The sequence below is a fragment of the Nyctereutes procyonoides genome, unplaced genomic scaffold (genome assembly GCF_905146905.1).
Source record: "Nyctereutes procyonoides isolate TBG_1078 unplaced genomic scaffold, NYPRO_anot_genome, whole genome shotgun sequence".
Taxonomy (NCBI): Eukaryota; Metazoa; Chordata; class Mammalia; order Carnivora; family Canidae; genus Nyctereutes; species Nyctereutes procyonoides.
The window spans coordinates 73,830,953-73,845,088 of record NW_026575146.1 but is presented as its reverse complement, the minus strand read 5'-3'; the positions used below and the strand labels follow the sequence as shown (position 1 = coordinate 73,845,088).

The following is a 14,136-nucleotide window of genomic DNA, read 5'->3' as shown; positions in this document are numbered from 1 at the left end:
TGGCTCTGTTGGTAGAGCTCGTGACTCTTGATCTTAGAGCTTGAGTTCAAACCCCACGTTGGGTGTAGAGATTACTTAAAATCTAATATTTTATTTATTCTTTTTTTAATAATTTTTTAAATTTTTATTTATTTATGATAGTCACAGAGGGAGAGAGAGAGGCAGAGACACAGGCAGAGGGAGAAGCAGGCTCCATGCACCGGGAGCCCGATGTGGGATTCGATCCCGGGTCTCCAGGATCGCGCCCTGGGCCAAAGGCAGGCGCCAAACCGCTGCGCCACCCAGGGATCCCTATTTTATTTATTCTTTATGAGAGAGAGGCAGAGACACAGGCAGAGGGAGAAGCAGGCTTCCTGCAGGGAGCCCGATGTGGGAACTCGATCCCAGGACTCTGGGATCATGACCTGAGCCGAAGGCAGATGCTCAACCGCTGAGCCACCCAGGTCCACTTAAAAATAAAATCTTATAAAACAACAACAATAACAAAACTGTTTCAGCTTCACGGTGACACCTGGACTGTGTTTCATGGGTGGGATCTGCCACACATGACTTCTGTGGCTTCCATTTCCTTGTAGGTAAAATGGGGTGTTGACTTAGCCTCTTCCTCAAGAGTTGGGGTAATGAGAAGAAAGCATGTAGCCCCTCTTTGCAGCTGTGAAGTGCTCCGTGTCCCACCAGCTGTGTGGCTTTGGGAAAGTCACTCGACCTCTCTGTGCCTCGCTTTCTTCATTCATAAAAGGGGGCTAATAATCATTGCTACCTTATAGGATTGTTGTGGGGTTTTGGTAAACCGTTCCCACCTTGCAGATGAAGAAATGAGACTCGGGGAAAGTTTGTTGCCAGGGATCCACCAGCGAGTGGGGGTGACCCTCACCCATCTCCTTGCTCATCCTCCTTCCCACCCTGAGCTTCCTCTGCCCCGCCCATGCACCCTCCGGGGCTGACTCCTGTCCTCACCTCCTCCCCAGTCCTCACGGTGTCTCCCCCACACTCCTACAGCCAGAAGTTGTCAGGCGAATACTTCAGGTACAAGGGCATCCCCTTCCCGGTCGGCATCTACTCACCCGAGAGCATCCGCATGGTAGAGAACGCTGATGTGCAGGACGACGACATCTTCATCATCACCTACCCCAAGTCAGGTACCTGCTGGGCGGGGCGACTGGGGTGGTGGCCACAGAGCCTGAGAAAGGCTGACCCAGGGGAAAGGAAGCAGAAAGAACTGGGGGTGGGGGGGGAAGCTCGAAGGGTGGGGGGGCCCGGTGTCTGCATCTGCTCAGAACCTGGGTGAGCTTGGCCTTTGCACCCTCCCCTCTGCCCAGTGTCACTCCTTCCTCCCCCAGGTGGGCTCCCTGACCTCCCCACTAAAGCAGCGTCCCCATCCTGTCCCTCCCCATCCCCCTAACTGGCCTCTACATGTCTTCACAGCACCTGTCCCCACCAGCCACCATGGTGTGTTTTTGTTTGTTGATTTATTCTCTGGTTTCCCCCCACTAGCGCGTGAGCCCTTTGAGGGCAGCTAGGTTAGCGTGTCCGGATCACCGCTGCATTCTTTGAGTGTAAAACAGTGCCTGGCACATAATAAGTATTCAGTAAATATTTGCAGAAGGAAGGAGGTGGGGAGGGAGGGAGGAAGGGATGCTCTTCATTTATTCCATTCCGTCACTGAAATGCCACTTATAGATCATCTGCCATGTGTGGAGAGACAGCTGTGGATAGGGGAGACACTTGCCAGTTTCTTGGGAGAGACAGACTTTATCTCAATATGCAATCACCTATGTTACTATATAATTAGAGTTGGGGTTGGTGGGTGCCCCCAAGGAAAGGTGCCAAGAGCATAGAATGTAGGTAACAAGAGATGGTCTGGCGGATGAGGGCAGGTTTCATGGGGGACAAGATGTCCATGTCGAGACCTGGAAGCTGCAGAAGGCTTTGAGTGGGAAAGTGTGTCCGGCACAGAGGAGCAGCACGTGCAAAGGCCCTGGGGTCGGGGGAGGCTTGGTGGGGTTGAAGGAACAAGAGAAGGTCAGTGAGGTTGGGCCTAAGGCCGGGGGCACATGGGCTGATGAAGCATCCCTTAGGAGCCAAGGTAAGGCTCTTGTGGTGACTTTACTCAAAGTCCCTCAGGGAGCTTATAGCAGCAAGAGAAGGGGCAGATTTCTACAATGATGGGGACTGACCACTTTATTTCTTTTTCAAAACATTTTTGAAAGTTTTCAAAATATGATACATGCCCTTTTCAGCATAGAGTTCTGTGAGGGGTATTTTGGGGGATATAATTCACATACCACACGATTTACCCACTTTAAAGCATACGATTGTGTGGTAGTAGCGCGTTCAGGGTTGTGCAACCATCACCACAATCCATTTTAGAACGTTTTCACCAGGGGATCCCTGGGTGGCTTGGCAGTTTAGCGCCTGCCTTTGGCCCAAGGCGCAATCCTGGAGTCCTGGGATCGAGTCCCACATTGGCCTCTCGGCATGGAGCCTGCTTCTCCTTCCTCCTGTGTCTTTGTCTCTCTCTCTCTCTCTCTCTCTCTGTCTAGCATAAATAAATAAATAAATCTTAAAAAAAAAAAAGAACGTTTTCACCATCCCAACAAGAAACCCTGTACCCATTAGCCATCACTGCCCAAACCCCACATCCCCGACCCCAAGCCTTAAGGGAACCATTAATCTGTTTTCTGACTTTATGGATTTGCCTATTCTGGGCCTTTCGTATAAATGGAACCCTGTAAGACGTGGTCTTTTGGTCTGGCTTCCTTCACTTAGCATGTCGTATTGGGGACTCATCCATGTTGTAGCACGCATCGATGCTTCTCTCCCTTTTCCGGCCAAATACCGCTCCGTGGTAGGGCATACTATTTTTTTTTTCTGCTTATTCATTTATCAGTTGATAAACGCTCAAGTTGCCTGCATTCTTTGATGTCATGGGCAGTGTTTCTAGGAACATTGGCATACTGTACGTGGACATATGTTTTTATTTCCCTCCAAGTTCTGAGCTTTGAGAGATACATCCAGTCATATAACCACCATCGCAACCAAGATACAGAACAGTTCCATCACCCCCAAATCCCTTCACACCTTTTCGTGGTCAGCTGCTTCCTCACCCCCAGCCCTACCTCCACAACCATTGCTGTGTGCGACCCCTAGAATTTTGCCTTTTCCAGAATATCACAGAAATGGACTCATGCCATGTGTAGCCTTTGAGATTGACTTCTTTCACTTAGCATAATATACGTTAGACTCACCCAAGCTGGGTTGTTTGTGTGCGTGTGTTTTAAGATTTTATTTGTTTATTCATGAGAGACACAGAGAGAGAGGCAAAGACATAGGCAGAGGGAGAAGCAGGCTCCCCAAGGAGAGCCCAGTGTGGGACTCGATCCCAGGACCCTGTGATCATGACCTGAGCTGAAGGCAGATGCTCAACCACTGAGCCACCCAGGCGTCTCATGTTTTTTGTGTTTTTTTATTTTTGTTTTGTTTTTCACTGCTGAAGAGCATTCCATCCTATGGATGGACCGCGGTTTATCCACTCATCTGTCAAAAGACATTTTAGTTGTTTTCAGATTGGGTGGGTATGAATGCAGCTGCTATGAAGCTTTGCATGCAAGTCCATGCATGGAAACAGGTTTTCATTTTTCTTGGAGAAATACTTAGAAGTGAGTTTGCTGAGTCTACGGGAAGTATGTTTGCTTAACTTTTTGAGAAATGGCCAAGCTCTTTTCCAAAGTGGCTTTACCATTTTGTGTTCTTACCAGCTACACAGGTGAGCTTGCCAACCAAGTGTTCCATGCCAACACTTGATATTCACAGGGTTTGTAGTAGTAGTAGTAGTAGTAGTAGTAGTAGTTATTGTTGTTGTTGATTTGTTTTTTTAAGCCTTTCTAACAGGTATGCATTGATATCTTACTGTGGTTTTGATTTGCATTTCCCTGGTCTCCAATGACCTAGAGCATCTTTCCATATGATCATTGGCTATCACGTATCTTCTCTGGTAAAGCATCTGTTCAAGTCTTTTCCCCATTTTTTTAAAGATTTTTTAAAATTTTTATTTATTTATGATAGTCACACAGAGAGAGAGAGAGAGAGAGAGGCAGAGACACAGGCAGAGGGAGAAGCAGGCTCCATGCACCGGGAGCCCGACGTGGGATTCGATCCCGGGTCTCCAGGATCACACCCTGGGCCAAAGGCAGGTGCCAAACCTCTGCGCCACCCAGGGACCCCTTTTTCCCCATTTTAAAATTAAAATAATTTGTTTTCTCATTATCGAGTTTCGAGAATTTTTTTTTTAAGTAGACTCCAACCCAATGTGGGGCTTAAACTCATGACCCTGAGTCAAAAGTTGGATGCTCTACCGACTGAGTCAGCCAAGGGCCCTGAAAGTTCTTAATATAATCTGAGAAAAACCCTTTATCAGATATGCCCTTTGCAAATACTTTCTCCCCCTCCCCATCTGTGACTTACCTCTTTGGTGTCTTCTCAAAGCAGAAGTTTCTAATTTTGATGAAATCAAGTTTGTCCATGTGTTCTTGAATGGGTCAGATTTTGATGTCATAGCTAAGAAATCTTTGGAACGTCTTTTGTGTTTCCCTGTAGAAGTTTTATAGTTTTAGATTTTATGCTTAAACCTATGATCTATTTTAAGATAATTTTAGAATATGGGATGAGGTGTGGACTGAGGTTCTTTGCCCACGGATGTCCAACTGGTCCAGCTTCTTTCTTTAATTTGATATGTATTAATTTTCTTAAGAAGTCATGCATTCATAGTTCAAAAGCTCGAGAGGGATGAAGGGTTTGTACCGGAAGATCTCTCTCCCTTCCTGTGGACACCAAAAGCCCCTGTGCATCCTCTCAGAATTTGCACGTACAAGCAGAAATGTGCATAAATGTATTTTCACTTTTCCCCATCAAAGTTAACACACTAACCACACCATTCTGTAATGTGGTTTTATTTGTATTTTTGCTTTCTTTTCTCTTGTATTTTTTAGAGGGGTAGGGGCAGAGGGAGAGGGCAGGAGGAAATCATAAGTCCCCAATATGGGACTGGATCCCACCACCCCGAGATCATGACCTGAGCCAAAATCAAGAGTCAGATGCTTAACTGAGCCATTCATTCAGGTGCCCCTCTTTTTCCTGGTATTTTGACATCATCCCATCTTCAGACTGTAGACAAAGGACTTCCTTGTTTGTTTATTTGTCTGTTTGCAGTTCCATAGTATTCCATAATGTTGGAATTCTTGTTTAGGGCAGCCCGGGTGGCTTCAGCAGTTTAGCGCCGCCTTCAGCCCAGGGCGTGATCCTGGATCGAGTCCCACATCAGGCTCCCTGCATGGAGACTGCTTCTCCCTCTGCCTGTGTCTCTGCCTCTCTCTGTCTCTCTCATGAATAAATAAATAAAATCTTTTAAAAAAGGGAATTCTTGTTTAAGCAGTTCCTTAAAAAAATAAGTATTTAACCAGTATTTACTGGTTTTCAACTTTTTGCCTTTATGCATAATGTAAACTTTGTACACCATGCAAGCTTTGTACACAACGTTGCATCTGGTGCATATAGGATTTGCACACAAATGCATTTATCTGTAGAAAAAACTCCTAGATGTGGAACTGGTTGGTCTGTGAATAGGCAATTTTGATGGCCATAGCCAAATTTCCCTTCACCAAAGTTGTAGAAATCTGTGCCCTGAACAGCAGGCTCTGTCCAGAAGAGCTTTGAGACCGACGGTGATGGGCGCGCAACAACCTGAATGCACTTCAGGCCACTGAACTGTACCCTTTAAAAATGGCTACATTGGTAAGTTTTACATTATGTGGGTTTTTTTTAAATTTTTATTTATTTATGATAGTCACACACACACAGAGAGAGAGAGGCAGAGACACAGGCAGAGGGAGAAGCAGGCTCCATGCACCGGGAGCCCGACGTGGGATTCGATCCCGGGTCTCCAGGATCGTGCCCTGGGCCAAAGGCAGGCGCTAAACCGCTGCGCCACCCAGGGATCCCTATTATGTGGGGTTTACCACACACCCACAAAAAAAAATGGATGAACTAGTCACAGAGGATTAAACCACCAAGGGGGGGATGGTTGGGTGGCTGCCTTTGGTTCGGGTCATGATCCCGGGATCTGAGATCCAGTCCCACGTCGGGCTCCTGAGAGGAGCCTGCTTCTCTCTCTGCCTGTGTCTCTGTCTCTCTTTCTCTCTCCGTGTCTCTCATGAATGAATAAATAAATAAATCTTAAAAAAAAAAAAAAAACCAAGGGGTAAGGAGAAACCCCAATGGATACAGGAAGAGCTAACACAGGGATCCACCAATCATTCCCCCGGAGCAGAAGCAGAGGCCCAAGGAAATTTGCTGGGGGCGCAGGGGCTCTGAGTGTCCACAGCCCTGCCACTGCCGGCCACTGTCCATCACAGGACCCAGCTAGGAGGAGCACCCGGGAGCGAGGCAGAGAACCCCATCCTCCTGCAGGGCTCCTCCCACGCCCTCTACCGGCAGAGTTTGCCAGTGCGCTAGGCGCCGGAGGAGAAACGTTCGCGGGGTCGGGCTCTAATATCGCAGAACAGGGCAACAGAGAGGGGTGAGAGTGGTTCAGAGGCCAGAGGCAGTACCTTAAGAACGGGGGCAGGGTTACTGTTAGAATCCAGGGATATAGGGGCGCCCAACTGGCTCACTTGGTGGAACGTGTGACTTGATCTCAGGGTCGTGGGTTCAAGTCCCATGTTGGTCGCAGAGATTACTTTAAAACAGACAAACAGGGCACCTGGGTGGCTCAGTAGGTGAGCCTCTGCCTTGGGCTCAGGTCATGATCCCAGGACCCTGCATCGGGCACCCTGCATCGGGCTCCCCGCTGGGAGCCTGCTTCTCCCTCTGCCTGTGTCTCTGCCTCTCTCTGTATCTCTCGTGAATAAATAAAATCTTTAAAAATAATAATAATAAAATAAATAAAAGCAGACGACAACAACAAAACAGACAATCCAAGGCAATAGAATACTCCTAAAGGTGATTGTTAGCATTATTATTATTGATATTATTATTTCTCATCTGACTTGCCTATACTGTAGTCACCTGTAATTCAGACCTGAGAACAAGGTCACTGACGAGGTCCCTTCCTGCTACATGACATTTGCGGCTTCCCACAGCCATCAAAGGGTTACTTCTGAGAAGGGACAGTGAAAGGAGCTGAGACTTTTAAGTCCAGATGCCTGGATTTAATTCCAGCTTCCTGTATGTATTAACAGAATGCTTCTGCCTCATACATAAGCCTCGGAATCCCAGACACGGAGCCTACTAGAAGCTTATTTATCGTTCCTTTAAACTCCAGTTGGTGCAAGATGCATGGAGGGAAGTGGGGAGAAATCCATGCAGTCTCGAGCATTCTGGCTCTTTTCATCTTATGGCTCTGCCATCCCCGGGAGCCCCAGTTTCCAATGGCGTCCCCACATCCAGCCAGCAGAGAGGGAAGGGGGGGCATGTGGGAGGTGTTTATGGGCCAGGCCTGGAAATGGCTGCACATCGCTGCCACCTGCACTTACTTGGCCAGGACTCAGTCACATGGCCCCACATGTAGCTGCAGGGGAGGCTAGAAAAATGTGGTCCCCTCAATATTCCTGGTAGGGAAATGAAAAGGGGTCGGGTGGACGGTGAGCCAGTCTCTCCCTCATGCCACTTCCCAGCTTCTCCACCTTGGCCACCAGAGACTGTTTCTTTGAGCCTTGAGTTCCTGCTCTGAAATGCACGATAAGCAGCCCCAGCTTCTCCACTGGCCCAGGAGGCATCTGTGCAGCCAAATATGTAGCAAATTGTGCAAATAATGCACCATGAGAAATGCAACTCTGCTTCTCTCTGTCCTCCCTTCTGCCCCACCCCCGTCTTTGATTAATTTGCCCAATATCATCCGGACAGGCACCAACTGGATGATCGAGATCCTCAGCTTAATCTTAAAGGACGGGGACCCATCCTGGATCCGCTCAGTGCCCATCTGGAAGCGGGCACCCTGGTGTGAGACCATCATGGGTGCCTTCAGCCTCTCGGACCAGCCCAGGCCCCGCCTCATGAGTTCCCACCTCCCCATCCAGCTCTTCACCAAAGCCTTCTTCAACTCGAAAGCGAAGGTGGGAGAGGAGGGAGGGGTATCGGGGTGGAGGAGAGCATAGCTAAAGGATGGATGCAGCACATACTTCTTGAGCACCAACTATGTGCTGCCTGGCCCTGATCGAGAACAGTAGTAAATAATGTTCTCGCTCACACAGCAATGCCTGGGGGTAACAGGCAGAGGATAGAAAAGGAGAATCTTCAATAGGCCAAGATGATAAGTTCACAGCAGAAAGGAGCAGAGCGTGGGGATGTCTGGGGGAAGAACATTCCAGGCACAAGGAAGCGCAGGTGCAAAGGCCCTGGGGGTGGGTGTGGCATGCCTGAGGCTGGTAAGGAAGCCTGTGTGGCCAGAGTCAACTGAACGAGAGGAAGAGGAGTAGAGATGAGGTCAGGGAGGTAACAGGGTCCAAACTGTGCAGGGCTGCGTGGGCTGTGGTGGGAACTTTGCTTGTACCCGGAGGGAGAAGAGCCAGGGCAGAGCTGGGAGCAGAGAACCAGGAGCCCACTGAGGGTCTCACGGGCGCCCTCTGGAGGGAAGGCGGGGAACAGACCACGGGGCGGGGGGGCGAGGACAGAGTCCAGGTGGGAGGTGACGGTGGCCCAGACCAGGGTGGTGGCCACGCGGTCGAAGGAAAAGGACTGAGTTTGGGGTGTATTTCGAAGGTGGAACCAGTAATAGGATTTGCTGACAGATTGGGTGTGGGTGTCAGACAGATGAGTCAAGGGTGACTCCTCGGCGTTTGGCTTAAGCAGCTTGGGAGGATGTGGCTGCTGTCACCTCGGATGGGGGGACGGGAGGGGAGGCTCGGGGGAAGATGGGAGCTCTGTTGCGGCCGATGGACCTCCGGGTGGAGGTTGCCAGTGGGCAGTGAGATAACTGATTCGGGACTTGATACCACGGCTCTGGGCTGGGCATGCAAATCTATAATTGGTCGGTGGATACAGAGAAGGGGAGTAATTAAAGCCAGGCGACTGGTGGGATCACCAAGGAAGTGAGTGGCTGGCCGCAGACCTGGGAAAGGAGACAGTTGCCAGTGAAGGACGCATCTGATGGGGCTGGAGGGGGCTCGGTTGTGAAACATGAAGCTGATAAACAGAGTGGAACCAGGTGACCAGGGCCTTGAATGCCAGGCCCAGGGGCTGGGACTCTTCCCCAGAGCGCTGGAGAGTCGAGGAGGATGGGGTGAGCTCTGGGTGTAGAAGGACCCTCTGGAGCCATGTGGAGGTTGGGAGGCTGGGAAGGAGGCTGAGGTGAGGAACCAGGCAGGAACGGATCAGCTGGGGCCTTGGCTATGGGACTAGGAAGGAGGCTCAGTGCCTCTCACTCCCATCTCCTGCATCCTGAGCCCTACTCCTTCCTCCTCCAGTGTTTATTCCCTGAAGCCAAACTGTCACTCTGTCTGGTCTAGGAACAGTCCTTCTGTCCTCCTAGAATGTGTTTGCATCCTCTGGGATGAGGGGAGCTGAGCTAAGCTTAGAGGGGCAGTCCCCCAAGAAGTCTACCCCGAGTCCTTCCTGCCGAGGGCTCAGAAGAGAGAAGGCCTGGGGGCAGCATGCAGTCTTTGGGGCTGGGGTCCTGCCCGTGTCTGACCCCTTCTCGCCTCTCCCCGACACCCACACGCATAGGTGATCTACATGGGCCGGAACCCCCGGGACGTGGTGGTCTCACTCTATCATTACTCCAAGATTGCTGGGCAGTTGAAAGACCCCGGCACACCTGACCAGTTCCTGCAGAACTTTCTCAAAGGCGAAGGTGAGGACTGGGAGCCAAGTGAGGTGGGGAGGGCGCCCTTGGGGTTTCCAGGCAGGAAGGGGGCGGAGGAGGGACATGGAGGAGAGAGAGGCAGAGACACAGGGCATGACTCACAGTGATGGAGACAGGAGCACAAGAGAGCGAGAGATAGGGCCAGACACGGTGATGGGGAGAAAGAACCAGAGAGACAGAGACACAGAGCAAGCAGGAGACAGAGGGAAACAGAGACAGACAGACACAGAGACAGATACAGAGAGACAGAGGAGATAAATAAAAAGAGAGACAGAGATGCAGAGAAGGGACAGAAACAGAGCGATGGGGAGACAAGGATTCTCGGGGTGCCAGGTGTGGGGGCGTGGGGGAGCCGTCCAGCGCTGAGGGACCAGGCCGAGGGCTACATGGGGCTAGTGAGGCCCCCCCCGAACCCCAGCGGGGGTGCTCCTGCTGCCCGGCCCTCATCCACCTGCCCCTCTGCCCGCAGTGCAGTTTGGCTCCTGGTTCAACCACATTAAGGGCTGGATTCGGATGCAGGGCAAAGAGAACTTCCTGTTTATCACCTACGAGGAGCTGCACCAGGTGATTCCCCCCACCCCACCCCAGCCCCCCCTCCACCCCTCCTCGCACCCACTTCCCTTCCCACAAGGCCTGCTCTGTGACCCCGACACACCAGGTACCGGGGCAAAGCAGTGAACGGAGCAGAGTCCTGAGCTGGAGAGGGGCGCAGATAAATAAAATAGATGGCAGCTTGGAGAGCAGAGCTAAGGAGAAAAGGCAAGCGGAGGTGGAGGAATGTGTGCGGAATGCAATTTTTAAATGGGGTGGTCGGGGAGGGGTGCCTCTGGGAGAGAAGATAACACTTAAGCAAAGATCTGAAGGAGAAGAAGGAGCCATGGAGGTATCTGGGGAGGAGGGGAGAGCCTGGGGCAGAGGGAACGAACCGCCTGTGCAAAGGCCCTGAGGTGAGAGCCTGCTTGATGTGTTCCTAGGGGAGCAAAGAAGCCCCGTGGCCAGAGCCATCTGAGTTGGGGAGGGGGTGGGAAATGTGGGCAGAGAGGGGGCAGGAGGCACAGGCAGGACCTTGGCTTCTCTCTGAGGAGGTGGAAGCCAGGGGTGGGCCCTGAGCAGGGGAGGTGATGGGATAGATGAAGTCATGCGAAACGCTGGCGCGTAGGAAGTGAGCTTCAATGATGGTTGTGACCTGAAAGCCAGAGGGGAGCAGAGGAAAGAAACAGCCTTTGGAATTAGATGGGGATCCTGTCTGGACCCCATCAAATGTCCCTGGAGCAGGCACTTGGGATAAAAAAAAAAAATCCCTTCTGGCTGGGGCAGTCAGGGAGAGCTCCCTGGAAGAGGTGCCATGCGGAATGCCCACTGCTCTGCTTGGCTGCTGGGACAGTGCTGCAGGCTTCTAGGGGAACGAGTCACAGTGAATATAACCAACCATCCTAGATTTGTTATTTTTTAGCAAACACTTTTTAAAATTTTTATTCATTCATTCATTCATTCATTCATTCACTCATTTAAGACAGAGAGAGAGAGCAAGAGAGCACACATGCACAAGTGAGGGGAGGGGCAGAGAGAGAAGGAGAGACAGACTATCTACTGAGCAGGAGGCTGATGCGGGGCTCGATCCCAGGCCCCAGGACCCTGGAATCATGACCTGAGCAGGCGCTGAAACAACGGAGCCACCCAGGAGCCCCATTCTAGATTCTTTTTTTTTTTAAGATTTTATTTATTTATTCATGAGAGACACACACACAGAGAGAGGCAGAGAGAAAAGGAGGCTCCATGCAGGGACCCAATCCCAGGTCTCCAGGATCATGCCCTGGGCTAAAGGTGACACTAAACCGTTGAGCCACCCGGGCTGCCCCCCTTTTTAGATTCTTTTTTTTTTTATGATAGTCACAGAGAGAGAGAGAGAGAGAGAGAGAGAGAGAGGCAGAGACACAGGCAGAGGGAGAAGCAGGCTCCATGCACCGGGAGCCCGACGTGGGATTCGATCCCGGGTCTCCAGGATCGTGCCCGGGCCAAAGGCAGGCGCCAAACCGCTGCGCCACCCAGGGATCCCCCTTTTTAGATTCTTAACAAAGATGTTCCCAGAGGCTGGGTACCCGACAAGCTCCCATTAGATGCTCCAACACTAAGCTCCCCAGACATGCTTTCTTCTTGTAGGTGCATTTCACGTATGTTTTGTATTCTTTCTCCCACTCACTCTAGAGTGGGAAACACCTGAAGTTTTGTGTCCAATAAAACTTGGGGCACCTGGGTGGCTCAGTCAGTTGGACATCCAACTCTTGATCTCAGCTCAGGTCTTGATCTCAGGGTTGTGAGTTCGAACCCTGCTTTGGGCTCCATTCTGGGTGTGGAGTCTACTTAAAAAAAACAAAAAACCTAAAATCTCTCAGAGCCTCAGACATCCCCCCCCCCTTTTTTTTTAAATGATAGACAGAGAGAGAGAGAGAGAGGCAGAGACACAGGCAGAGGAAGGAGTAGGCTCCATGATGCGAGCCCCCGATGCGGGACTCAATCCCGGGACTCCAGGATCGCGCTCTGGGCCAAAGGCAGGCGCTAAACCGCTGAGCCACCCAGGGATCCCCAACATCCCATCCTTAAAATGGGTGGGAAAACCTGGGCTCACGGGGTTGCCACAATACCTGACACTGGCATATTATTACCATCTGACAAGGAATGCCACCATGTTAATATAGTGTGTAAACTAAAAGTTATTAGGTTCCGAGCAAGTGCTTATCTGATCAGTAGTAACAATAGCAGCAAATGTCCCCTGAGGGTAACAGAGGCCATGCACCAAATACTGCACATGGCTTATCACATTTAATCCTCACCCAGTATGGACAGGTGAGTTACCTGTTAGAGCGAACCACATAAAATCGCCAGCATTTGGCCAGTTTTGGTCCACAAAATAGGAACATTTTATATGGTTCACCCCAAAACTATTATTACCCTTATTTTATAGAGGAGGAGCCTCAGGATTTGTGACCTAGAGAGAGTTGACAATCTGGCTGGGCTTTTTTTTTCCCCCCACCCTGGTAAATCTTTTGATGTTAGAAGATCCAGAAAAGATTTTGGCATTACCACCCCACAACCCCCCCACACACACACACACTTTTTTTTTTTCATCTAGCTTTATTCTCCAAACCAAAAACTGGGCCATGCGGCCTGACAGAGTTTCTGGGCTGCCCCTGGGTGTGAGGAACTGCCAACATGTTAGAATTTCTGGGACACGCCAGTGGTTCAAGTTGATAAAGGGATGGAGGGTTATGAAACCAGGAATGACCTGGAAAATCGGAGCGGTGAGCTTGGTGGAACTGACCAGAAGGCTGATTGCATTTCAGGGAAGGCAGTGAGATAGAGGGGGGTGGGGAGGGGAGGGCTTCAGGCACTCGAATCTGAGCTCCTCCCTCGCTGTGTGACCCTGGACAAGTGTCTTCCCCTCTCTGAGCTTCCATTTACGGATTGGGGTAATGACGCCCCTCTGTGGGACACCTGGCACGCTTGGCACAAATACACATGAGGGGCTTGGACCAGAGCTTGGCACACAGTAGGTGTTCAATCCCCAGGGACTTGAACCATCGTTGTCAGGAGGGGGTTGATATTTGAAGTACATCTGATTGGGGAAGTCTACCAGGTGGAGGAGGGTGGCACAGGGCATTCTTGGTAGCCCCACGCCAAGGTGCAGGGAGGGAAGTGTAGGGAATGGTAAGTTCTGGAAAGATAGGATGAGGGAGGCCAGACCACTTCTGTCCTTGAAAGCAAGGCCTGGGGGGACTGGGACTCCTGTCCCTGGGGCACCAGGGAGCCACAGGAGGGCTGGGAGCAGAGAGGAGTAGGGTCAGCTCTGGGTGTGGGGGCCTGGAGGCAGGGAGGCCAGGGAGGAGGCTGGAGCAAAGGTCCATAGGAAAAGGACAAGAGCTGACCAGTGCTAGGGCTGAGAGCCCAGAGGAGGGGACGAACAGAGAGAGACTGACGGGGGTTTGGGGGCAGGGGGAGAAGGAAGGGGGAGGCTAGTCTGTGGGTCTGGCCTGGGACTGAGTCAAGGAGGCCGCTGTGGTGGGGTGGGGACCTGGGAAAGGTGCAGATCTGCGGCCCAGACAGGCTGATTCCCACCTCTAACCCGAGTGAGGGTGATTCTGCAGAAGATTCACGGGGAGCACCCCCCCAGACCTCACGAGGGGCGTCATGTAATATGTGGGGTGTATACTCCAACTGACCTCTGCCCCATGCTGTGACCTCCGCCCCGCCTCTGCCCTTTCCCTCCCACCCATGGAACCTTC

At 51.2% G+C, this 14,136-nt stretch overlaps 1 protein-coding gene across 1 annotated transcript in view; it reads left to right on the top strand.

The window, feature by feature from the left end:
• SULT2B1 (sulfotransferase family 2B member 1) overlaps nucleotides 1-14,136 on the top strand; it is a 35,274-nt gene that overhangs the window by 18,675 nt on the left and 2,463 nt on the right. The window contains exons 2-5 of the mRNA XM_055310288.1: nucleotides 1,000-1,139; nucleotides 7,900-8,108; nucleotides 9,718-9,844; nucleotides 10,326-10,420. Of these exons, the coding sequence (XP_055166263.1) occupies nucleotides 1,000-1,139; nucleotides 7,900-8,108; nucleotides 9,718-9,844; nucleotides 10,326-10,420 (571 nt within the window). The remainder of the gene's footprint in view (nucleotides 1-999; nucleotides 1,140-7,899; nucleotides 8,109-9,717; nucleotides 9,845-10,325; nucleotides 10,421-14,136) is intronic.